Source organism: Artemia franciscana, chromosome 1, assembly GCF_032884065.1.
Source record: "Artemia franciscana chromosome 1, ASM3288406v1, whole genome shotgun sequence".
NCBI lineage: Eukaryota > Metazoa > Arthropoda > Branchiopoda > Anostraca > Artemiidae > Artemia > Artemia franciscana.
Window position 1 is genome coordinate 57,150,680 of NC_088863.1, and position 26,683 is coordinate 57,177,362.

The window sequence follows — 26,683 nt, forward strand, 5'->3', positions numbered from 1 at the left end:
AGGATGGCTGAATTGGTTAAGCGATCGACTGATCATCGGTTGCGATCCAAAAATTCGACTCCCATTGCAGCCTTGTGTAGCAGTTGACAATGTCAAAACAATTGTCAGGGGGCCCAGATCGAGGAGTAAGAAGCAGCCAGCTTCCCTCTAAACAGAAGACCCTATGAAGTTTGCCTCAGAACAATGGCTGATGATGATATCACCAACACAAAAAAAAAATAAAATGGACAACAGTCTGGAGGATCGGTTTTGGAATTTTTTTTTATTTAAATTTTAGTTTATGTATATTCTATTAATTAATCTATTGAAAAAAAGTAAGAATTTATTGATATAAAAAAATAAATGGATAACAGCCTGGGGGTATGTCTTTTTAGAAAAGCATGCTGCACACACTATCTTTGTTCGAACTGTGAAAAGAAACTAGTCTTCATTATTTTTCCCATCATGTTTTTTTTGTTTCGTTGGGATGATATAATTTTTTTAATATACAAAATATTTCAAATGAATGTCAAACGAAGCGTTTGAAAAATGTTTCAAACGATTTTTTTTTATGCGGATTATGAATATGTATTACTTATGAAATTTAACTGAACCCATCAAAAGTTACGAGACAATTATCAATTACTATCTGTAGGTGTGGTGCTTCGCGCCACATCCACAGCTAGTTGGTGGGAGCGCTTCGCGCCCCCCCCCAAGCCCCCCACGTGCGTAATTCGGTACCCGCCATATTAGTTACGCGCCATTGTAGTTGTGTCCCTGTGTCCCACCTGTGAATATAGATAGATATATATATATATATATATATATATATGTTTTTAACTAGGTAGAACTTGCGAATATACAATATTCTTCGCTGTCCCATTGTCTGTGCATATAAATTGATTGTCAGGTTTACCGACTCTTGAACATGCAACATTTAATTGTCCATGGGAAAACAATCTGTATTCAGATCTATACCACATTTTTCTAATGATTGCCCTTGGGCTTTGTTGATGGTAATTGCTAATCGAATATTCCCTGTGTCCCCGTCGTCATTTATATATCCCCCATGTGCCCTTCTGACGTCCCCGTTGGAGTTTCCCTGTGTCCTGGTCGTCATTTGTGTCCCGGTGTCTCGGTCTGTAATTTCTCTTTGAGTGTCCCTGTCGTCATTTATATTCCCTGTGTCCCGCTTGTCATTTGTGTCTCGGTGTCCCAGTATGTAATAGAGTGTCCCGGTCGTCATTTATATTCCTTGTGTCCCGGTGTCCCGATGTCCCGGTCTGTAACATACGACAATAGATCAATTGTGATGTAACTTTTTTCACGATCCCATTCTACACATGTAGAAATAGAAGCAGTACGATTAGGTGAAGGCATTCCCAAATGCTTGAGAAGTTTGTTTGCAATAGATAAGCACAAATCTTCAATCATAACTAAAGTGCAGTTATAAATTTCTGTTGTAAAGTCCAAGGTCATATCTGACCTTTCTAGCCGTATTCGGTGGAGTATATTCTCGGCCATTTGCGATTTGTATTTCTCCCATAACTCTGTAGGAGATAAAGGAGAGCAAATTTTGCCGGAAGACTTGGGCCGTAATGTCATGTCTATGAACCGGCGATTGTCCAGGATGTAAAAGCTGTTGTATCTACTCCCAAGATAGATTATATATAAATGTAATAAATGACGAATCATTAATCTATAGGCATAATATTTCATTGCGCTGCATTTCTTATCCATTTCTTTGTTAGTGGCTGGATTTATCAATTTAATATTAAAGTGATAGCCGTTGGCTCCATCCCAATAAATGATAGGATACTAGCTGTTGGTGTGGCGCTTCGCGCTACAACAACACCTAGTTGGTGGGGGCACTTCACGCCCCCCTAAGCCCTCCCTCCCGCGCGCGTAAGTCGTTACGTGCCATATTAGTTACGCTCCGTTGTAGTTGTGTCCCTGTGTCCCACCTGTGAATATATATATATATATATATATATATATATATATATATATATATATATATATATATATATATATATATATATATATATATATGCTTTTAACTACGTAAAACTTGCGAATATACAACATTCTTCGCTGTCCCATTGTCTGTGCATGTAAATAGATTGTCAGGTTTACCGACTCTTGAACACGCAACATATAATTGTCCATAGGAAAAAAAAATCCGTATTCAGATCTATACCGCATTTTTCTAATGATTGCCCTTGAGCTTTGTTGATGGTGATTGCTAATCGAATGTTCCCTGCATCCCCATCGTCATTTATATATCCCCCTGTTCCCTTCCGGCGTCCCCGTTGTAGTTGTGCCCCTGTGTTCCAGTCGTCATTTATATTCCCTGTGTCCTGGTCGTCATTTGTGTCCCGGTCTCTCGGTCTGTAATTTCTCTTTGAGTGTCCCGGTCGTCACTTATATTCCCTGTTTCCCGGTGTCCCGGTCTGTAATTTCTTCTTGAATGTCCCGGTTGTTATTTATATTCCTTGTGTCCTGGTGTCCCGGTCTGTAAATTCTTAAAGTCTTCAATGGCTCTGGTGGTGATTCCTCGGAACGCTTTCTTTTGGCATTATCTCTTTGAGTCGCAATCCTGTTTTCACGTTATTCTTGTGAATCCTCGGCATGATTTTTTTTTAGTAATTTCTCTTTGAGCCTCAAGCCTGTTTTCATCGGCGCGCTTTCTTTTCTTACTTTCTCTTTTAGCCGCAAGCCTTTTGGCATTAACTCTTTGAGTCGCTTCCTCGGCTGTTTCTACTGCCATTGTAGGATATATTTTTAAAATTTCTCTTTGAATTAACTCTTTGAGGAGCTTCCTCAGCTGTTTCTTCTGCCATTTTGATAGTCCTTTCAACGTTGTTTTTTTAATCATCGGTATCACTTTCAAGTTGTTTGGTTTGTTTTACCTTGGCTTGTCTTTCGTCACTATGAAATACATATCGCTTCGCCCCCCCCCAAGCCCCCCGCGCGCGTAAGTCGTTACGCGCCATATCAGTTACGCGCCATTGTAGTTGTGTCCCTGTGTCCCACCTGTGAATATAGATAGATATGTATATATATATATATATATATATATATGTATATATATATATATATATATATATATATATATATATATATATATATATATATATATATATATATATATATATATATATATATATGTTTTTAACTACGTAAAACTTGCGAAAATACAACATTCTTGACTGTCCCATTGTCTGTGCATATACAAAGCCTTATATACTTATAATGACGTCATATGCAAACGCTCTTTTTACAAAATGGCTCAAAAATAGCTAAAAAAAAGTGTTTTAATTGCTCAAAAAAGGTAGCTGTCTCGTCAACATTTGAGCAGCGGATTTCAAAAAAGCTTTTGAAAACAAAGTCTTTGCACTCAACTAAAACGATGCGGAATCATCAAGGTCAGATACTTCTTGCGGGTCCTCACAAGGCACAAAATTGATTGGAATATTTTCCTGGCTGTAGTTAACGATTATACTCCGAAGCCGCTACAAACCCTATGTTCAAGCCCTCGCGAAACTGAATTTATCTCCACTTAAAGTCCAGCTTGAACACCTGATTCAGCAACTTGGAAAATCCGTCCTAGCCAATAGGAGCCACCGATCACTACTACCCGAACCCCACCCCCGAATAGTCAAAATCGGTTACAAAATAAACTTCTGACCCCTAAAGTACGAACTAATCGTTACGCCAACTCATTTGTGCCGTTCATTACATCAATTTTCAATGCTGAGTCGTACTGTGTGATGTGAAATGTAAGATTTTATATGGAAAAAACCGAATTTAGCAATGCTACGATAGTTTTCAAGTATACCAATCTCTCTCTCTCTCTCTCTCTCTCTCTCTCTCTCTCTCTCTCTCTCTCTCTCTCTCTCTCTCTCTCTCTCTCTATAAAACCTCTGATGTGATCTGGAATTTTACTCCAAAAACAGAACTTGGAACTCTACTTTGTGAGATTCCTATGGAAAGGCTATATCTTCCAATCAATCGAAACAAAATATATCAACGCACTAAAAATGACAATAACTGAGCAATTAGGTGGATTAATTGATCTGAATAGAGAGAATATTGAATATGTTTTAGATTTGAAAAAAGTTTAATGATGTTATTAAATAAAATTTATCGACAATAAATGTTGATCAATAAGAAAAAATTATTGTATACAAGGCAGTATGGTAGCGGGATTGGTAGTTTCTTTAAAAATATCGTCAATTCTCAATTATTGAACACACCCATCAAAAATATAAAAGATAAAGCTTGTTCCATGTATAACATTATGATTGAGCCTCGACAGGAATTATCTAAAAATAGAGCGATTGAATATCGAAAAGATTGGATAGACAAACATTGGTCCGACAAGAAAGGAACACTTATTCCCGTCTCTTACCCGAGCCATTAAACCAAACACTTGGAAAACTATTAGTTCTACGACTATCTTAGCTCTATGACTATCTACCTTAGTTCTACTGCCCTAGAAATGACGCATGGACAGATAGTAGATAAGACATATCTATTAAAAAATGAACTAAAATCATTTTTGTACAATCCTAATAATACCAGAATTGCCTCTCACTCAATTAGTCTATCTGTCTCGGCTTTTCTACAATTAGCCAGTATTTGATGCCCCCAACTATTCGACTTTAATTCAAAAATCAACGGACATTAGCAATGAAATTGTGCAGCTAAGGTTATGTTGATTTCTGGCCCAACCAATCCAAATAGCTGTGTCATGGAAAGTTTCCGGTAGCCAATCGGAGGGGGAAGGTGATGGTTAGAAATTAAACTTTAATACCCCTTTATTCACGAGACTAAAAAACAAGTTTCTTTTAACTGCAAGTAAGGAGCAACATTAAAATTTAAAACGAACAGAAAATATTCTGTATATGGAAGGGGTTGTCCCCTCTCAACGCCTGGCTCTTCACGCTAAAATTTGACTCTTTTTTGCAGATCTACTTCTTAAAACAATAAAAAAAACTTTAGCGTAAAGAGCAAGGCGTTGAGGAGGGGACAATCCCTTTCATATACGGAATAATTTCTGTTCGTTTTAAGTTTTAACGTCGCTCCTTACTTGCAGTTACAAAAAAGTGCTTTTTTTTATTTAATTTCTCAACGTTTTTGAATTAATGCATGTTTCGTTTTTGGCTCACCGCACATGAATCATTAAAACGAGTTTTGCATATTATTGTTTTTTTTTTGCTAAATGGCTTTCTCATAGTTTTGATTAGACGAATTTTGCGCCCCATTCATGGAAATTCTCTTCCCTCAAGAGAAATCCCTCCATAGAAAGATCCTCCCACGTAACGCCCTCCCCCAAACCACCCAACCCAACGCGAAAAAGTCCCCCCGAAAACGTCTGTAAACTTCATAATAACCATTACTATGTGTAAACAATGATCAAAGTTTGTAACTTGCAGCCCCTCCCCCGGGAACTATCTCAAAATTTTCATCCGGTGACCTTGGGGGAAAATATGCGTGAGAGGGGGCCTAGGTGCCCTCCAATTTTTTGGTCACTTAAAAAGGGAACTAGAACTTTTAATTTCCGTTAGAATGAGCCCTCTCGCGACATTCTAGGACCACTTGGTCGATGCGATCACCCCTGGGGAAAAAAAAACAAACAAATAAACACGCATCCGTGACCTGTCTTCTGGCATAAAATACAAAATTCCATATTTTTGTAGATAGAAGCTTGAAACTTCAACAGTAGGGTTCTCTGATACGCTGAATCTGGTGGTGTGATTCTATTGTGGGGTGATTTCGTTAAGATTCTATGACTTTTAGGGGGTGTTTCCCCCTATTTTCTAAAATAAGGCAAATTTTATCAGGCTCGTAACTTTTGATGGATAAGACTAGACTTGATAAAACTTATATATTTAAAATCAGCATTAAAATGCGGTTCTTTTGATATAACTATTGGCATCAAAATTCCGTTTTTTAGAGTTTCGGTTACTATTGAGCCGGGTCGCTCCTTAGTACAGTTCGTTACCACGAACTGTTTGATAAACCTATAATATGGATGCAGTCGGGTGATAGCTCTCTTAGTGCAATTTTTCCTGTGTAACATATGCTATTCGGTAAAAAAGGTGGAGACGTGGTGGAAGGGCATCATGAACGTTGCTAATAAGTTTTGTGCGGAGAGGCAAGTGATACTAGGAGCTTTATTATAACCAAAATTTAAAATGGAATTTTCGCGCATTTTTTAGCGTCTACTGGTTCCTCATGGGAGGGGGGGTTATGTTGTACTGATCATAGGGTACATTCCTATTAAAAAGATTTTTTAAAGCGCACAGCTTAAAAACTGTGGGGAAGGGGAACTTATAATTAATTTTTGGTATTTCTTAACCCCCCTAACACCCGAATATGGAAATTGAATGTAAAAAGCAGGGCTAAAGACGATGTTCTTTTTATTGGGGGGAGTAGGGGTGAGGGGAATTGGCCTTTATATCGGAGAGTGATAAACTAAATGAGCTCTTTCTCTCGAACCATTGTTCTGGAAAAGTTTAACTTTAATTCAAAGAGTCGAGTTTCTGGGGGTGGTATCCTGGAATGAGTTAAGTTAGTTAAATAAAGTTATTAAAGGAATGTCTATGTTAACCGTTTATTTCGTATGGACAGCGCGAATTGTTTGACACAAATGCGCCGCTGCTCAGTATCACTGCCAACAAAACTGAGAGGCTACCGGAAACTTTCCATGACACAGCTTTTTGGATCGGTTGGGTCAGAAATCAACATAACCTTAGCTGCACAATTAACGTGCTTTGCAATATAAAAAATTAATAAAAAAAAGAAAGGCAAAAAACTTCTTTCCATGGCACAATCTTGTCTACTACTTAAACAGGACATTGAACTATCAGACATTCTGGGAAGTCTATGTTCGGCATTAAGAGATACTATTCGCTGCTTAAGAGAAAACACACTTAGTATGCAGCTAAATTTTTGTTTTTCAGTTTTTTTTACGCTTGCTTTATTGTATGATGTTATGGTGCGTTGTAGTATAATGTAGTTCTAATTGTATAATGTTTTACTGTAATTGTATTTCTCGTTTTGTACTCAACTTGTTTTTTGTTCAAGTCGGTAAGAGAATAAGTTATTATTACTATTGTTACTATAATGATTTATTTGACAGTAAAATATTTAATTATCAAACCAACAAATATCTAAAAAAAACGGAACAAACACCTTCTTTATTCTTACCACCAGATGGTTTTAACTGTTCAGGTACGTTTTCGAGATGAAATTTTTTTTTATCGGCGTTTTGATTGTTCCACTGAATGCAGCAATTGATGAAACTGAGACAATGAATTTTTTAACGAGAAATACACGTATTCACAGAAAGCTATATTTTTTTCAATGATTTAGGTGGTATAATGACACTAGAAAAAAAAACTAGTATTTTTTTGTGGGGGGAGGGGTATCAAGAACGTGCCCAAAAAATAGTTCTGTGTGCCGACAAATGCTGATACATAAGCTAAATTACACTAAAACATAAGCAGAATTCGGAAGAGGGTACCTCCTCCCTCATCCAGATTCGCTCCTTCTTTCACATTTAACCCAAAGAGTGACAAAATCGACCCACCACATTTAGCTATACAGCCTGACTTTAAATTAGGATAAACTTGATTATGGGTTGCAGAGGCGGCTGCAACTTAGTAAAGAACAAACCACGACCCATAGTAACAAAAAAAAAAAACGTTTGAAAAAAGCTGGCAAGTGAGACAAAATTCTTAGCTGATTCAGGAATGGTAACTATTATCTAAATTAATCTTAACAGTAAAATTCTATCTTGAAAAAAGACTTAAGGGAATTTCGAATATCCCAAAACCCCTTAAAAATGGCGTCGGATCGAAACAAAAGGTGCATCATTGGAATCACTACTACTAAAAACTTTGCTCAGGAAACTTACAGTTCCCTGGCTTGAGCAACAAGGAAAATCAAAACATCAAAACAAAAATTCAAGGGAGGGGGTTCAAACCCGGTACCCCCTGGATACGGTATTGGATGCAGCTGTAGCTGAAACCATGATATGACGAAAAGCTGGCAGAGAGGCAAGGAAACATCAACCTTAGCATTCTTTTACTTAAAGACAATTTGTTGGTTCTTCTTAGCCTTACAAGCCTAACTGCTTATTACGAAGAATAAATTGTGTTCCATTTTAAGCTTAATTTTTTTCCTATGGTGTCCCGTCTTCTCGTTCCGATTTACAAGTGTAGGAGGAAATTTAGTTTCAACTTTTTTTTCAGAATTTTCACTTTAAAAATTACGAATTTTTCTTAAAAAATATCATTATTTTTTATGACAATAAATCTAAAAAGTGCAATTTATATATATATATATACTATTGAGGAGAGAGAGGTTCTAATATATATTCCCGTCTTAATAAATCACAGATTGGTTTGAGAAATTAACTTAAACTTGCAGACACATAGGAAATATTAATATATAACCCTTTTTTTCGTTAAGATCATTCCAATTTATTTTTTAACTTTCTACGTTTTATTAATAAAGGATGATACATAATTAATAATGATGTTGAATTCAGTACAGTATTAAAAAGAAAAAGACCTTAAGTATACAAATAAAAATATTCGGATCACTGAAAGAAAGAGGATGTTGAACTAACCGAAGGGAGGCCGTTTTTCATTTTAAAGTAATGAATAAATTTAGTTTGGATAAATTTACTAGACTGCATAGCTAAAATTAATCAGCCAACACAAAAAAAACTGTTTCAAATACATCGCGTATTGCTGTACAATAAAACAGACAACTGGGAATGAAAAGAGAGCACAAGTAGAGACGAAAGCTGACTTAATTTAATTAAATAATGGTTCATTAAAAAAAACTTTTATTAATATATTTTTTTCAACTCAATTAAGCAAAAAATAATAAGATCTAGCAAAAATGCACAAACTCCTCATCCGAAATATCAGCTTCACTGTCAGCATCTTCCAGAGTACCGTCATCACTCTCTGAGGATGATTTCCTAACTCGTTTCTTTTTGTCAAAAAGTCCCAGAGTAGCGTTTAACGCCCTACACTTGCCTGTCAACACATGCTCTTTTGCACTAAACTCAGATGCAAACAATGCTTCACAATGTTTGCACGAATGTTTCAGGTGAAGTTTCAGATGGTCTTTATAGGTTATTTCTGCTACAAAGTTCTCACCACATTGATCACATGATATCAAAGAGCCCTTCTCTGTCTTTTTAGTTTTATTGATAGCTAGTGGATTCCGATCAGGTAGTGCTTTGTGTCTATCTTCAAAATAAGATCTGAAACCAAAGAAGCTAAGGAAATTATTTAGGCTACAACAAACACTAATACAGTGGCACATCAGTGGTCAAAAGACTTTCAAGTCGAAAAATATGGATTTACAATTAAAATTTTGAGAATAGAATGTGCTTTCATGTTCGGACAAAATAGCCCAGCACAGCCGAGTAAAACAAAATAGCCCAGCACACCCGAGTAAGACTGAGGGGCTGAGCCAATAGCAGGGCAAACGATGACCAGGCATACCTAGTTCTGATCATTACTGTGACTATAAAATTTATGTTTGTACCAAACAAAGCTATAAACATGTATTTCCTAGGAAAAAAGTACCAGACATGAAAAGACAAAGAAAATTCAATAAAGAGACATCGAAAATAGCGACGGTTTGCAACGCACATTTCTCTTCACTGTACTCTACAAAAAGTACAATCACTTCTTTTTCCTTTCTTTTCTGTTTTTCTTCCCATTTTCTTTCCAAAACTTAGTTCAACAGACTAACCTGACAACAGGCCAACATCCAATTAATTGTAACAATTAGTACATTTACCACTTGAAACCTTAGTCATGGGTCCTGAGAAAGGTAGCAGGGACTCCACAAGAAAATAAATGAGAAAAACAAAATTAAATTACAAAAAAAGAAATTGTAACGAAGTTCTAGAAGACCGCCAGTATCTCTCATCTGGCTGTTCCATACAACATGAACAAGAGCTCTCCTTCAAGCAATTAAATAAAAAAACAAGTTTTTTTAACTGAAAGTAAGGAGCGACACTAAAACTTAAAAAGAACAGAAATTACCCCGTATATGAAATGGGCTGCTCCTTCTTCAACGCCTTGCTCTTTGCACTAAAGTTTGACTCTGTCTCTCAACTCTACTTTTTAAAACAGTAAAAACTTTAGCGTAAAGAGCAGGGCGTTGAAGAAGGAGCAGCCCATTTCATATACGGGGTAATTTCTGTTCTTTTTAAGTTTTAATGTCGCTCCTTACTTTCAGTTAAAAAAACGTGTTTTTTTATTTAATTTCTGAACGTTTTTTAGTTAATCCATGTTTTGATTTTGGCTCTCCGCAGATGAATAATTAAAGCGAAATTTGCATATTTATTTATTTGGCTAAATGGCTTTCCCATAGCTTTGATCGAATCATTTTACAAAAAAAGGAGGGGAAGGAGGCCCAGTTGCTCTCCAATTTTTTGGGTACTTAAAAAGGCAACTAGAACTTTTAGTTTTTACTAAAGTTTTCATTAGTAAAAGATATACGTAACTTACGAATTAGCTTATATAACAAACTTCTATGCTCGTATGTTGTTATTACGTATATGAGAAGTTTCGCCCACTCGTCAATACCTCGTCAATAACTCTTTGCATTAAAGCTTAAATTTTGTCCCCTGAATCACAAAGGCCGTCGAATAAATAGTTGAAATTACTAAAAATCCTTTAGCGTAAAGAGTGAGGTATTAGGAGGAGGTGAACCCCTTATATGCGTAATATTTTCTGTTTGTTTTAAGTTTTAATGCTGCTCCATACTTCCAGTTGAAAAAAAACTTTTTCATGTTTATTTTCTCATTGGTTTTTTAAATAATGCTAGAAAATACTCCGCCCCCTTTATGGAAATCTTCTTCCCCCATGACAAATTCCTCCATGGAAAATTTCTCCCACATAGCCCCCTCTTCTCAACCCCCCCCCCCCCTCCCCACCAAAAAATTCCCCTGAAAACGTCTCTACATTTCCCAATAACCATTAATATATGCAAACACTGGTCAAAATTTGCAACTTGCAGCCCCTCCCACGGGGACTCTGGGGGAGTAAGTCGCCCCCAAAGACATAGTTATAAGGTTTTTCAACTATGTTGAATAAAATGGCTATCTCAGAATTTTGATCCGACTACTTTGGGAAGAAATGAGTGTGGGAGGGGGCTTAGGTGCCCTCGGATTTTTTCGGTCACTTAAATAGGGCACTAGAACTTTTCATTTCCGTTCGAATAAGCCCTCTCGCAAAATTCTAGGACCACTGGGTCGATACGATCACCCCTGGGAAAAAGAAAAAAAAACAAACAAATAAACACGCATCCGTGATTTGTCTTCTGGCAAAAAAAAAACAAAATTCCCCATTTTTGTAGATAGGATCTTGGAACTTGTACAGTAAGGTTTTCTGATACGCTGAATCTGATGGTGTGATTTTCATTAAGATTCTATGACTTTTAAGGGGTGTTTCACCCTGTTTTCTAAAATAGGGCAGATTTTCTCAGGCTCGTAACTTTTGATGGGTAAGACTAAACTTGATGAAACATATATTTAAAATCAGCATTAAAAGGCAATTCTTTTGATGTAACTATTGGTATCAAAATTCCGTTTTTTAGAGTTTTGGTTACTATTGAGCCGGGTCGCTCCTTACTACAGTTCGTTACCACGAACTGTTTGAAAGAAAATAATTCGGTATTTCGGGGCTTCTGACATTATTACTCCTTTGTGGAAGTTAGGCTCAAAATTGGAAAAGGATTATATTTTTTCTCTGGGCCCCTTCCACCTCTTAGTTCGTTTATTTTCCCGTTAGTTTTCACCTGTTTTCGCTTTATACTTGTGTTATCTCTTAGCAGTTCTTTCGTTAGTTGAGTTATGGTTGTGGTATATATGTTTTATCGCTCGTATAGTTGTTTTATTTTCAAATTATACTCCATAATAGAGAGGCTCCGAACAACCAGCATTGTATGTTAAGCTCTGAATTTGACGTTTTTTTCTAACGTGACCAGATTCGTCCTGCGCCCTTTTCATTGAATTCTTCTTCCCCCATGACATATTTCTCCAAGGAAAGATCCTCCCACATAGCCCCCTCCCCTCAACCCTACCCCCAAAACCAAAAAAATCCCCCTGAAAACGTCTGTACACTTCCCAATAACCATTATTATATGTAAACACTGGTCGAAGTTTGTAATTTGCAGCCCCTCCCCCAGGGACTGTGGGGGAGTAAGTCATCCCCAAAGACATAGTTATTATGTTTTTCGACTATGCTGAAAAAAATGGTTATCTCAAAATTTTGATCCGTTGACTTTGGCAAAAAAAATGAGCGTGGGAGGGGGCCTAGATGCCCTCCAATTTTTTGGTCACTTAAAAAGGGCACTAGAACTTTTCATTTCCGTTAGAATGAGCCATCTAGCGACATTCTAGGACCACCTGGTCGATACGATGACCCCTGGAGAAAAAAAAAAAAAAAAAAAAAAAAAAAAATAAACACGCACCCGTGATTTGTCTTCTGGCAAAAAATACAAAATTCCACATTTTTGTAGATAGGAGCTTGAAACTTCTACAGTAGGGTTCTCTGATACGCTGAATCTGATGGTGTCATTTTCGTTAAGATCCTACGACTTTTAGGGGGTGTTTTCCCCTATTGTCCTAAATAAGGCAAATTTTCTCAGGCTCGTAACTTTTGATGGGTAAGACTAAACTTGATGAAACTTATATATTTAAAATCAGCATTAAAATGCGATTCTTTTGATGTAGCTATTGATATCAACATTCAATTTTTTAGAGTTTTGGTTATTATTGAGCCGGATCGCTCCTTACTACACAGTTCGTTACCACGAACTGTTTGATAAATTATTCCTCCTCTCTCCCTTTCTTATAAGTTATCAATTGCTTTCATATACATCTTCCAGCTGTAAGACAAGACAATAAATAGCTTTAGTTAATATAATCATACACAACTGTTGGCACGCAGAGACATTCCTTTGGTAGTCAGAACGCATTATTCCACTTTTAACTATTCTCTAGGTAAACATTTTATCACTTTTGAATCAGGCCGGCTTACAACCCAAGTTTCTGGAGCAAATGAAGACTAAAAACAAATATACTTAAAAATAAGGTAGCTTAATTTGAAGTAGAGAGAGATAAAACGATGCCATGTCAACAATGTTAGCCTGAATTCAAACATGTTCACAGATACATTTACATGGGTAATATATTTGCTCGCTATAGCAATTTAGTTGCCGCAACAAAAGAGTCTGATAACTAGATTTTAGGTATCTGATTACTGGAAAATCTTTTTCGCAAGTTGTCCACACAACACAAACAACCATGGAAGAAAAAGCAGTGACAGTAAAAAAAAGACTACGTAGAAATCCTGCCTGAACAGAAAGATAATTAAAACTGTTTATTCATGAATATCTCAAATTGCTACTAAAACAGTAACTTATTTTCTTTATGATTTAAGGGGCTGGACAATCAGAGTTAGTTCGAAACAAGTAGCATTCATGTTGTGTATTTCAACACTGGCAGTGAATTTTTTTCGATCTTGGATGGTTTTACAAATCTACTCCATGCATTTCTGGTTCCGAGATAATGAATGACCGTAGGTGATTGCCTTAGAACTAATCTTCCAGGGGTAGCAAATATGAAAGTAGGTTAAATAGAATTTATTTACTTAGACAAGAAGAATGGGGTATATGGACAGGGAGTAGGTTTCATGATGAATGAGGAAGCTACTAGGTCTTGCTTGGGCCAGGACAATATTAATATTATAATTTGAGTTGCTCTTTTTACGATTAAAAAGTGCATGGTATCAGTCATAGTAGTATATGCCCCTGTAGAACCAACTGCAGAGAGGATAGTGACTCAAATGAAAATTACTTACAGTTGCAGGAGCAAATAGACAGGATCGCAGGTAGAAATGTCATATTTTTATCAGGGGCTTTAACACTCAGTTTGGTATGAAGAGGGACAGATGGTATTCTAGGATAGGTGAATTTGGTGTAACAAAGGAAAATAGCGACGTTTATCGACCGATACAGTTTTAACTGTTACTGATGTTAAAAGTAAAAATCACCACCGAGTAGTGTCAAAAGTTAATCTAAAGCTGAAATTTAGGTAAAACTAACAAACTTTCCGTGAAGTTATGACGTTGGCAGACTCCATGATAAGATAGACTGCAGGAGAGTTTAAAATTTGACAGTGTTGAAGCAGGATAGAATAGCTTTAGGAAAACATCTTGCGAAGTAGTAAGTAGTTTCTTAAAGAGTAAAATTAGTAATGCAGATAGGAATATTAGTGAAAGTTCTTTATGCTTGGCAAAAAAAAAAAAAGAAAAAAGGAGAGGTTTGTAAACGAAGTATACTAAATGTTTGAGCATATGAGAACAAGAAGTATATTCAATGGATAGATCACATGAGCATAGGAGGAATGCAAGGTAAATATGGAATGTAAATTAAGGAGGTGTGAAGTGCAGGTCATGGATAAAATTACTGAAGATCTTAAAGATACAGCCAGACGACATAATAATAGAATATTATATTGACATGCTAAAAAACTGAGAGGGAATATTCAATCTGGACTTGTCCTACTTAAAGAAAGAAACCGGTTCTCAATCGGAGTTAATGAGGGATGGGAAGTAAATTCTGAGAACGTTTTAAATCGTAATAAAGAAACAAGAAATGACACAGGAAAAAAAATTTAAGAAGTTTTTGACAATTTAGAAGTAAAAGAAGATAAATTTTGCCAAGAAGAGTTTGAGAGAGTGCTGAAGGATTAAAAAAAATAATAAGAAGGCCCAAAGAGCTGACAGTGTGGTAAACAAGTCTTTTCAAATATGGTGGTAGATAAGTTCGAGATGTATCACTGAAGATTATATAATTGTGATTTTGATAAAAGAAGAACTATCTAACGCCTTTGTAATAAAGCTGAGACTAGTGAGTTTTGTAGTTATGAAGTGATTAGCTTGGTTTCAGTAGGGAGTTACTTAGTATGATACTTTTTATACTTAAAAATGTTATAGATAATGTTTTAAGAGAAAAACAGTGTTGTTTTGAGGGAGAGGATCGCGTCAACCAAATTCGCTCCTAAGTAAATAATTGAGAACTGCCAGAATCAGCATACCCCTATATTCCTCAGTTTTATAGATTATGAGCAAGCTTTTTACTCATCTAATAGAAGAGCTTTAGCGAAGGTCCTATCCTTCGAAGGTATACCAGACAAATACATTTAAGGGATTAGTGCTACATACGACGTTTTTTTCTGAAGCTTCTAAAAGAGGGTAGCATACAGTACACTTTGAAGCACCGTTAAAGTTAAAGAAAGCTAAGCAAATATAGAGTACATGCATGAGTACGCATGCTAGGAATTTATCTAGTTACTTGTGCTTAAGTTTATTTGGAGTGTGAAAACGATTTTGGGAATTTAACAAAGCTAATTTGAGCTTTCAAAAATCAATTTCAATTGTCATGCATTTTTAGTCTTTCGGGGTTATTTTTCTTTCTCTCTTTCAAAAATAAAAATTATATTATATAATACTACAACGACATAAACATAAAAAGTAGAATTAATAATATCATAAACGCCAGGCATTGACTAATACTAGAGAGGAGGGGGGAGGGTACCACAGCCCAGAGCTCCCTATTATGTATGAATGAAATTCGTTAGAAATAATGTAACCTATACTCAATTTGACTTATAAACGATTTTTTTTTTCGTTAAAGAGTGCAGTTTAAACTCAAGAAGAATGAATCCCTAAATCTTTTTCCGCACCAAGCTGCTTTGATTAATATTCTATATCAGACATAATTTTCGCACGCATGGAACCAAATTGGCTAAGAACAGTTGAACTGCTCAATGAGAAACAAGAGAAATTAGAAAAACAAATTAATAAAAAAATATTCAAAATCATGAGTACGGAAAATGTCTAGTGAACAGTTTTTTCCTTTTCTTATAACTAAAGAGTAAGGTTAAAACTCAATAAGCATAAATTACTCAGTCTGTATCTGAGTAATAACTCAATCAGAGTTAGTGAATATTTAATGACATTTAATACAACATCCATTATAGATAATATATAAAATTAAACATACAAAATAATAAATGTGAATATAAGATAAACATGTAAATACATTGTAATATATTAAATGTAATGCATAAATGTAATACACAAATACATGCAAATATAATACACAAAATTAAAAAATACAACACATATCATTGCAATAAAATTAACTTAGTTTTACTCACTTGCGCTGCGAAAATGGAAAAAAAACTGCCTCTAATAGAGCTTAGTTAAAAAAATAACAAGCTTTCTTAAATGGAATCAAAGAGAGACATTAAGAATTAAAGCAAATAAACTTATTCTGTATATCAGGCGGGTTACCCCATCATCAGCCCCCAACTCTTTACATTATAATTTTACAGAAGTTTACAAATATTTCACATTCCGATTCAACGATTTTCATGTTTGAACAGTCGTTTTCAAAGAAATAGGAGAAAAGGCTATACATTGAGCGCTGATATCTGATATACAGTATAATTTCTGTTCGTGTTACAATTTAATGTTGCTTCTTACTAACAGTCCGTCATCACAAGGATTAGAAAACGAAAGTGTATCTTACGATTTTAATGAATGAGTAGTTGGATCCCGTTTGTTCATATCATAATGTAATTTTCGATGACTCCAGTAATCACGATCAGAATACAGCAGCTCGCCACACATGTCACACAAGCTGGAGCTTTGAATCTAAAAGAGGAAATGAAGCAGATCGACTAACGAGCGTATCCCAAATACAAATCTTTAACAAAAAAAATTAACAAATAAAAACATCATTTTAGATATTCGTACATTTAATGGTGAAAAAATCCAAAAATACTCTACGGTAGGACATGTATTTCATACTTAATTTCAAAAACTAACCTCCATTGATTTTTGTGACAATGAAAAAAAAACGACCAGAGAATTCTGACAAAAAAAAAAAAAAAAAAAAAAAAAAAAAAAAAAAAAAAAAAAAAAAAAAAAAAAAAAAAAACAACAGGGTGGACTTTGACTATAAAAAAAAGTGGATGAAAAACAAATCAAGCTTGATTCAAAAAACCTATAAAACAACTTTACATGTAGCATCTGTACGTTAAAATTAAATATTAGAATGTAGAGAATATGCTCCAATTTTCCATAAAAAAAGATGAATTGAAACACAGAAGAAAGAAGGATCAGGTCTCAAAACACTAGAACTCGCTACGAGTAGAGTACTTGCAAGTCAACCAATCGGCAAAAGGAAGAAAAGATGTCCTAAATACACAATCAATCGTTAATACAAACAGATCTTGAAAAAGTTGAATATTCCTTTATACCCAAATAGGGAAGGTACACTCCCTGCAGCAGAGCTTAGAAGTGGAGAAATTGTATTGATTTTCGAAATAAAACACATTAGCTTGGCGGGTCATGACTGCAACCAATGAAAAGGCAGACGACGGCACATAGTAACTGACAGGTTCAAAGTACGATTTGAAAAAAACTTGTCTGGTGAGAAATACAAATGTCATTTCAATCAGCTTCAAGAATTGTGACTATTATTCCGGTTAAACTTAATACTGATAATTTATTGCGAAAAAAGAATTATTGGAATTTCAAAAAGACCTCAAAACCCTTTGAAAATGGTGTCGGATAGAAACAATAATCTTAACATTGAAATCGCCATGGTCAGAGTAAAATCGCTACAAGACGCAAAGATTAAGTTGTATAAGAACTCAAAACCCAGCATAAGTGCCACTGATGTATCTCCTTTTCTTTTCTTTTCCCAGTGGTGATTGTGCCAAAGCAGTAGCTGTAGAATGTTGTAAGAGGGCTCGCTCGAAAGGAGATCACAAAATCTAGTGCCTTTTTAAACTTTAAAAAAAAATCGTGCCATATAATCGGTATTTTCTAAAATTTCGTCCGATAAAATATCAATTTTACCCTAAGAGGGTTAAATACCAAGAAACGCCCATTCTAAGATAGTACCATGGTCTAAACCCCTCAATAGAATATTTTGAAACCCTCATCTTGTAAAGCAGTTCCATAAAAGGTGGACCAAGTTTAAATTATGATCTGCATACTTTACCACTTCCATGTCTATGCATAGGTTGTCAGCGGATAATGACATGATTGCTGCAGTGATTACCATGGCTGCTGAAGAATCATCAGCAGATGATGACCTTTTTAAATACCGAAAAAGATCGTTTCACAAAGTGGTATTTTGTGGTTTGAGCCTCCCTCCCCTGTTGAAAAAAGATAAAATTAAAGTTATTTTCTTGCTGTGGCTTGTTATCATAAATTTGCGATAAATGTGTAGACAGGAGTTTTTGTTGGATCTGGATGAAGTATCAATCAGTTCATGGTAATGAACTATAAGTAAAACACAATATGCATGTATTTCTAGCATTGCATACTTAGTTAGGTATATTTTTTTTGTTAAGGCTAGCAGACGAAAACAATATCGCAGATAAGCGCTTAATGGCTTGATTAAAAGGTGCTGTCTCTTATAAGTTCGTCTTAATAATTCCAACCCAAAATTTACGGCACTTTTTGATACATTTTGGAAGTGAAAGGGTTGGGAAGCAGAACTAGGATGCTATAGTATTTTTTTTTTTTTTCATTTTCATGAAAGTAATCAAATTTTTGATGTGCAAACTCTCAAAGATATAGATAGCATAATACTCGTGAGACGTTTTATTTACGTGACGAAGTTATAAATATCTTGTGCGAAAATTTAGGGGACATGTTGTAAGAAGTTTTGCCCATATTTAATGTCCTGTCCCTACAAAAAAATCCTGCTGACTTCTTTAACGTCGCCTTAGTAAAAGAAAGATCGTTCTGTAAGATTTGTTGTCTATATTTTGAAAAATAAAACGAGCAACAGTCAATTCTAAAAACCATGTTTTCTTACGAAAGCAAAGCGCAGAGATGAAGCTATTGTTTCGCAGGATATATATGAAAAACTAATAATAGATTAACTGAATTTTGATATTTTCCAACTTACTAGTACTTTACGAAAAACAGACCATGCGATTAGTTCATACAAAATCAATTTTACATCATGTTCTCAGAACGCTAACAAATTCCATTCACTAATTTTTGGTTATGAAATTATTTTATTTGACAGGTTTAGATTTTTGTCTCATATAACTTTTGGGTTATGAAGTAGTAAAAGAAATGTAAATATTAGTAAACTTTATTATCTTTACAAAAGAGTTTCTCAGCACCTAATTAAGATATGAAACTTGTATCTCGTATCAAAGATAGGAAACTTGTATCAAATTAAGGCTTTTTGAATAATCTTTAATATACTATACAACACATATCTTTGGAATCATAAGATTTTCCCCCATAAAAAGTTTTTTTTAAACGTTTTTAAAAAAGCTACCTTCTTAAAATTTCAAAAAATATGCAAATTGTTGGTTGGTGTAGCCTTAATATACGCACCAGATATCAAGTAAGCAATCTGAAGAGTTTTGCCGAATAAGTACAAAGAGGTCCCCGACTTTCAGAAATCAAATAGACCAGGTGGTGCGTGCAAAGCATAGTGTACATACTCCAGGCGTGATGGAACAGTGGTAAGTATTGCGGGGACTATGCTACGCATGGCGGAACTGTGCGACACATATGATACTCTCAGATGCACACAGGGTAGTGGAAAGTGGGTAGCCCCTTGATAAGTATAAGTATGATAAAAAAAAGCAGTGATAGACATGCCCAAATTATATAGAATATAAGAATATACAGAAGAATATAAGTCTAATAAACGTTATAAAAAATTTTACCGAACAGAAATTGAAAATTAAATAATAGGTTATTTGACTACTGGTACATCATTTTTCGAAAATGTATTCTTCGTTATTTGATTTGCCTACAGGTACATCTTTTTAGATTTACCAATGATCCTGTTTATCTCTTTGTTTTTCCAACTCTAAACACTCCAATAAAATCAAAAGTCACTACTGAATCCAAACATGGTACCGGCCTACTTCCCCCCAAAGACCCCCACCCCAATTACGGAAGAATACAAGTCTGATAAACGTTACAGAAATGTTTATCAACATTTTGTAAGTAAATGCTTGAAAGAAAATCGATGCTATTCCACTGATTCAAACTGAGAATTCAGAGACTGATCTATACCACCTACATAAAAAAATAAACCCATAAATATTTGCCATCTTTTATAAACAATTTTTCGAAAATGTATTCTTCGTTATTTGACTTGCCTTACACCTTTTTAGGTTTACCAATGATCCTGCTTATCTTTTTATTTTTCCAACTCTAAACACATACTATTACAATCCAGATTTACAGCTGAATCTAAACATAGTACCGGCCTAATTCCCCTCGAAAATACCCCCAATCATGGAAGAATACAAGTTTGTAAACGTTACAGAAATTTTCACCAAACAGAAATTGAAATGAAACGTGTGCATCATTAAATGTCTAAAGACCTAAGCTATTCATTTCCATGGGCTTATTATTTAAATACTTCAACATTAAACAATAAAATAATAGGTTATTTGACATGCCTACCGGTACATCTTTGTGCATTTGGCAATGATCCTGTTTATCTTTTTATTTTTCCAACTTTAAACACATACCAATAGAATGCTGATTTACTACCAAATCTAAGAATGGAACCGGCCTAATTCCCCTCGTTTACAATCCCCCTCCCAGGAAAATCCCCCGATCTCCGCAGACAATTACCACCTAGAAAATTCTCCCCATTTGGAAAAAAGGGATTCTGGAGCATTCTACCAGTATTCCAAAATACAGGTTAAAAATTTGGTCTGGAATATCCTGTCAAGATTTTTTTGAGGTTTTTATTTCTTTTAAATATTTTCTTCATGTTTTGAGAGGCTGGGAGTTGAGTTATCATAAAAGGGAAAGATAAAAGTGCTTGCTTATTTGAAATAAGGAGTTCTTCCTTGGTTCTGACTTTGAATTTCATGTTTTTGAAATTAAATTAAAAAAACACCCCTTTAAGGTACTCCCCCCTAAAAAAAGTAATAAAAAAAGACATATACTGCCACGACCTTTATTTTGCTTTTTCAAGCATGATTTACAAATATCTTGGCAACATACTCATTTACATATTCATTTGGTAATAACATATTCATTTGGTAATAACTTAAGAAATACTGATATTGCCTATTTCGCAGTTGAAAATTTGCAGATCTTTTAAGCTCAATCCAATTCGCAGCACACATTTTTTTTTTTATTTAAAAAAGCGTTTTTTTTAATTGCTTTAAGAAAACGAAAAATTTTTGGGCACAAATTTTGTTTTTCTTAAAGCAATTAAAAAAAATGTGTGCTGCTTTTTGGATAAAGCTTAAAACATCTGCGTTTTTCTGTTGTTTTTTTTATTGTTTTAAGAGAACGAAAAAATTATGTGCACACATTTTGTTTTTCTTAAAGCAATTAAAAAAAAATGTGTGCTGCTTTTTGGATAGAGCTTAAAACATCTGCGTTTTTTTTTTAATTCCTTTAAGAAAACGAAAAATTTGTGTGCACAAATTTTGTTTTTCCAAAGGCACTTTGTTGCATACAATATAAAAGCTTATCTAAAAAGCTTTAGCTTAAGACAAATGCCATGTATCCATCTTAATCATGAGCTGAGATTTTTTTAAGATAATAATATGTTTACCAAAATCTACGTTTTTTCAAAGACTTATTATTTTGTTATTCGAAAGATACATGATACAGGAAGAAAACCTGAAGCTTTGCAAATAAACTAATTTCATAGTCTACAATAAGGTTTAAATCTACAATGTATGTTTGATAAGGTCGGGTTGTGGGCTGTGCTGACTTGATACGGATTGGTTCTTTGGTTGAAGTTTTATCAGAGAATTGAAATTGTATAAAAAGGTAAAGAACACGGCACTGAACATCACAGTCCCTACCAGCAGTGCTAATGAAATCTGTCTCATGACCCTTCAGCCAGGAAGTGCGATGGAGGGTTTGAGGCCAGCCATCCTGTGCTTCCGCACAACCTTCCTTTTTAGATTCCCCAGATCTCTCCAGGCCCTTATTTAGAGCTGGGTCAACTTTGGCTGAGCTTATAGTCACATCGCTGACTCCCCCGTTCCGAACCAAATAACCAGCGACACCAGGACTCAAACCCCTACCATCACGAACAGTTCCATTTTCTGCAGCTTGGTTAGGGAAAATCTGCTCCTAAGAGAGCTTTTTTTATGGGTTTTGGGTTTTCAGTAAAGCGCCAAGTCTTAGAATTTTACATACATAGGAAAACATCATGAATATACTTTCCGAAATATACAGAGGCATGAGTTCAAATATTCAGAACAAAAATTTGTCAAATGAATCATTTTCCTACATGGTACTTTGTATTGTCTGTGAACTCTAAGAGACAACTCTTAAACTAGACTTATCTATTTTATGCATAAAATGCATAAATATAACAATGTTTGAAACCAACTAACAAGCCCCCTTTACTTAGTGCTTCCACTATGTCGGATTTTTGGCTCGCTCTTCGAAGAAAAATAAAATATTCGTGTCAGAAAAATGAATATTTTGTCCGATTTTTCATTATTCTAGTTTTTGTCTATTTTCACTGAGAAAGGGTTTTGTGACTACTAAGATTTTGTGGGCCTAGTAAAAAAAAAAAAGTGTGTTTTCTGTTAGTGCCAATTTGGGATCTAAGAAAAGTTAAGTGAGACTTTTTGCCAGTCTGGGATTAGAAAAGAAAGATCAATTAACTTGGTTTGTCAACAAGGTACACGGAAGCTAGGCTGCTTTGGTGAAACTATAGCAATTCATACAGGCTCTACCCAGTTTATTACTTTTATACTACCCTAAATGCCTATATCCTAATAATTTAATTCTTTTCAGTGTTACCTTAAATTATCTGAACATTTGGAACATTTGAAGCATTAAACCATCATAGTCCTTTTGTTTTTGCGGATTTTTGCGAAGATCAGTGAAGATATAGTAAAGAACTTGCTTGCAGATTTTAAGCCCACTGTATTAATATCCTTAAATAGGTTCAAAATCCTGAAAAATCTATAAGAATATCCCACAAAAAAGAAAAGAGGAATTTGGGGATTTGGACAAAGGAAAGTAGAGCAGAGTAGTAAAATATCGACAAGTCTGTCTTCTTGAAATCAAAATTTCTTACTAGCTGAGAAATTACCTAAAAATATAAACGTAGATTAAACAGAATTTTTTGAATCTGGACGTAAAGTGAACTTTTTTCACCAATTGAATAACAATCAAGTAATTAATTCCGCTGCAATATTATTTATCAAACTTCAGGCTGCAAGGTCAAACTACTAATAATTAATAAGGGAAAAATCTTACCAATTTGATAGCATCACCAAAACTCTCCCCCCGATGCATATAGGTAACATGACGTTGGGCGTTCACAAATCCAATTTTATCATCTGGGAATGTTTCACCACAAACAACGCATTCAACTTTAACAGCAAATTCATCTTCCTCTCCTTTATAACAACCACTCGAAGCTAGATGATTATTAAGGTCTCCTTCCGAAAAGAAAACGGACGGACAATGTTGACATAGATACTGAACTGCTTTGTGTTTTTTAAGTATTGGCTTTGGTGGTGGAGCTTCCACTTTCCTTTGTTTTGGAGGGGAGGGTAAACTCGGCGCCTCTTTCTTCAAAATTTGTGTAAATTCCCTTTTCGCAGGTAGGGCTAAAAAAAGAAGAACTTACTAAATATTGATCCCATATGCACTAGAATTCTTGCATTTTATCATTTATTTTTTCTTAAGAAAAACAAGAAAAGCTAGCTTTTGAAAGAAGAAAAATTTTCGACAGCTCTTTAAATTTTTAGAAATAGTTAGTTGAATCGTTTTTTTAACAAATGATGGTCATTTGCAGACAGGCATACACAAAAAAGGAAACCGAAAAGCATATGATTTGAAAGACCAAAGAGAGCACTAAAAATCGACACCATATCTGCAACTTTTTAGACAACTTATTCACATGTAATTTCATAAGCTATTTCAACAACCCTATTGTCTCGTATACACTCCAGCAGATGCCATTTATTAATTAACAGACATGCAAAAAAATAAAACCAGAAAGTATTTGAATTAATAGACAAAAGGGCACCATTGATCAATACCGAATTTACAGCTTTATAGATAACAAATAAGGGGCAATTCCATTATTTTTTTAGAGGGGGGCATAATAGGTTACTTCGCTAAACTTGCGAACAAAGAAATAGCTGAAATTCAAAGGGAACCTTGACAATTATGTGTCGTAGGTATCTAAAATCTAGTGAGGGTTAGAGTTCTAATAAATCTGTCGAAATTAAAATGGTACAAAAATATTGATACAAAAAAAGTAAGTTATAAAAACACCCCACCATAAAAAAAATAAAAAGCTGTTCAACATCTATAAAAAATATGATATTTAATATTTTCTGCATAATTTTTTGCCTTTGCACTTCTGACCGCTATAGCGAGTGAGTTAAGCTTTTTATTGTCAAAAAAAGATTGGTCTTGAGCCATCTTTTGAGGTCATACACTCTTTGTGACAATTTGTATAGGTCAAACCATTCAGCATGTCGCTTAACTTTATGGTAGTAATGAAGAGTAGGATAAGAGGATAAAGATACAACTTGTATATTCATAAAATATATTAAACATTAAATACTGGTCTTTTTGGGGGTGTAACAAGAAAAACAGAACGAAGAGATAGAAATGCATAGAAGAAATTTAAAACGAGAGTTTTAAGCATAGGCAATAAAGCATTAACTAATCACTGTTTCTTTTTAATATTAGTGTTTTAATAATCAGTGTCAATTTTGACGAAATCTCAAAAATTTACTAATCAAAATTTTACTTGTCATAACAACGTAGCGTATGTTTCCACTTTTTAAAATTCTATATATGTCGCTTAAGTTACATAATTCACAATTTTATAAGAAAAGTCTATGTCTGTATGTCCACTACCGCCATATCTATTTATTACACGGTCGATGTCTACCTTAATATTTTGGTGAACGCTTATAATGACTAGTCCTGTCAGTTTAGAGCTCTTTGCTAGTATGTCCACATCAATTCATCCAAAAATATTCAATTACAGATCAAAATCGTCAGAAAAATACTAAAGCTAATAAAATACATGTAGGTATGTGCTTCAAACTAAGTATATGAGTCAAAATACTCCTTAAAAAACAAATAATTATGTGTTAGTTATTTTTGTATTTGATAGGAATAGATTGGTGATTTGAATTCTCAGGGTTTCAAGCTGTGGTAGATTTCTAATTAATCTTTTTTAATCTTGAGATTTTCATATATTCATTTCAAAGTTTAAACCTCGATATGACTTTTGAGCACAAACATAAAAATTTGAAATTTGACTCAGATTTAGCATTAAGTGAGAGGACTTTCCTGTAAAAATGTTGACTTATAAACAACTAATCGCGGAAATATGATTCGATGGCATGTATCAAAACAAGTATAAAAATCCTTAGAGGTATATAGCAATTTAAACAATTGTATGGATAAATATATACAACCCCTTTACAAAAATATAACTATATTTTGTGACTGGTTGGTATTGAAAAGATGATCAATTCTACAGTAATATTGTAGTTGCATTCCATTTCTGAGGTTAACTCAAGTTGTGTGAATTTCCACTTTTTATCAACATTTTATTAGTAAATGCTTGAAAAAAAAATCAATGCCATTCCACTGATTCAAACAGAGAATTGAGAGACCGATCTATACTAGATAGATAAAAAAACCGATAAATATTTACCTTCTTTTATAAACAACTTTTCGGAAATGTATTCTTTGTAATTGATTACTCCGACCCTTGAAGGAGCATTTCGACTCATATACTTAGTTTTAAGTATACGAACCTTTATTAAAGTTCTAAAGAATTTGACCTTTATTTTAATGTTTTAGGATCAACACAGGAGATGATATGTCCTATAATGCAGAGCTTTAATTAGATAAAATAAGCAATAAAGTGGCCACCACTTGCTCACCAAAATCCAAAACTTAGATTAATAGTTTTTGCACTTCTCAAACGTTTAATTTCAATTATACAAATCCCCTAAAAAACAATAATGTTGTAAAAACCACCCTGCTTTGCAAATAAAAAGCAAACCCAGAAAACCAAAACAGACAGCAAAAAAAGTAATGATATCAATTTATTCATCTCAGTACCATAGCAAGACAAAAAAAAAAAAAAAAAAAAAAATGATAGCAGAAGGAAGTGAATATTCTGTTTTTCAACCCGGTTGTCACAGCACAATCCTGAAATATCATTTCGACAGCCTAAAGAAGTTAGGATTTTAAATTTCCCCTCTTTGATATTACAAACTAAAGATTTTTGCCTCCCAGTTGGCTTTTGTGGTAATACGGACAGATTTCATTGATTAACCCAAATTTAATTAAATACTTTTTGGCGGTGTGCGTCCTTAGTAAAATCTAACAGAGACCGCACAAAGTAACTGGAACCTTGTTTGCAAAACGAAACAGTCTTAGTAATGAAAAAAGGTAAAGGTAAAAGATACGGCATTAGACTTTACAGTCCCTACTGGCGGTGCTGATCTCCGTTTCTTGGCCCTTCAGCCAGGAAGTGCAATGGGGGGGGGTGTTGGGGGCCAACCATCCTGTGCTTTCGCACACCCTTCCTGTTTACCTTCCCCAGATTT

The 26,683-nt window shown here is 34.6% G+C and overlaps 1 protein-coding gene across 2 annotated transcripts in view; it reads right to left on the reverse strand.

The window, feature by feature from the left end:
* Window positions 1-8,828: 8,828 nt before the first annotated feature.
* The window catches only part of LOC136031689 (uncharacterized), a 45,878-nt gene continuing 28,023 nt past the window's right edge, over window positions 8,829-26,683 (reverse strand). The window contains exons 8-10 of one of the 2 annotated variants that reach the window (XM_065711373.1): window positions 23,346-23,701; window positions 16,627-16,751; window positions 8,829-9,286 (exon numbers count right to left, since the gene is read on the reverse strand). In XM_065711373.1, the coding sequence (XP_065567445.1) occupies window positions 8,893-9,286; window positions 16,627-16,751; window positions 23,346-23,701 (875 nt within the window). In that variant the 3' untranslated portion in view covers window positions 8,829-8,892. The remainder of the gene's footprint in view (window positions 9,287-16,626; window positions 16,752-23,345; window positions 23,702-26,683) is intronic. The other variant, XM_065711380.1, reaches the window with a different exon arrangement.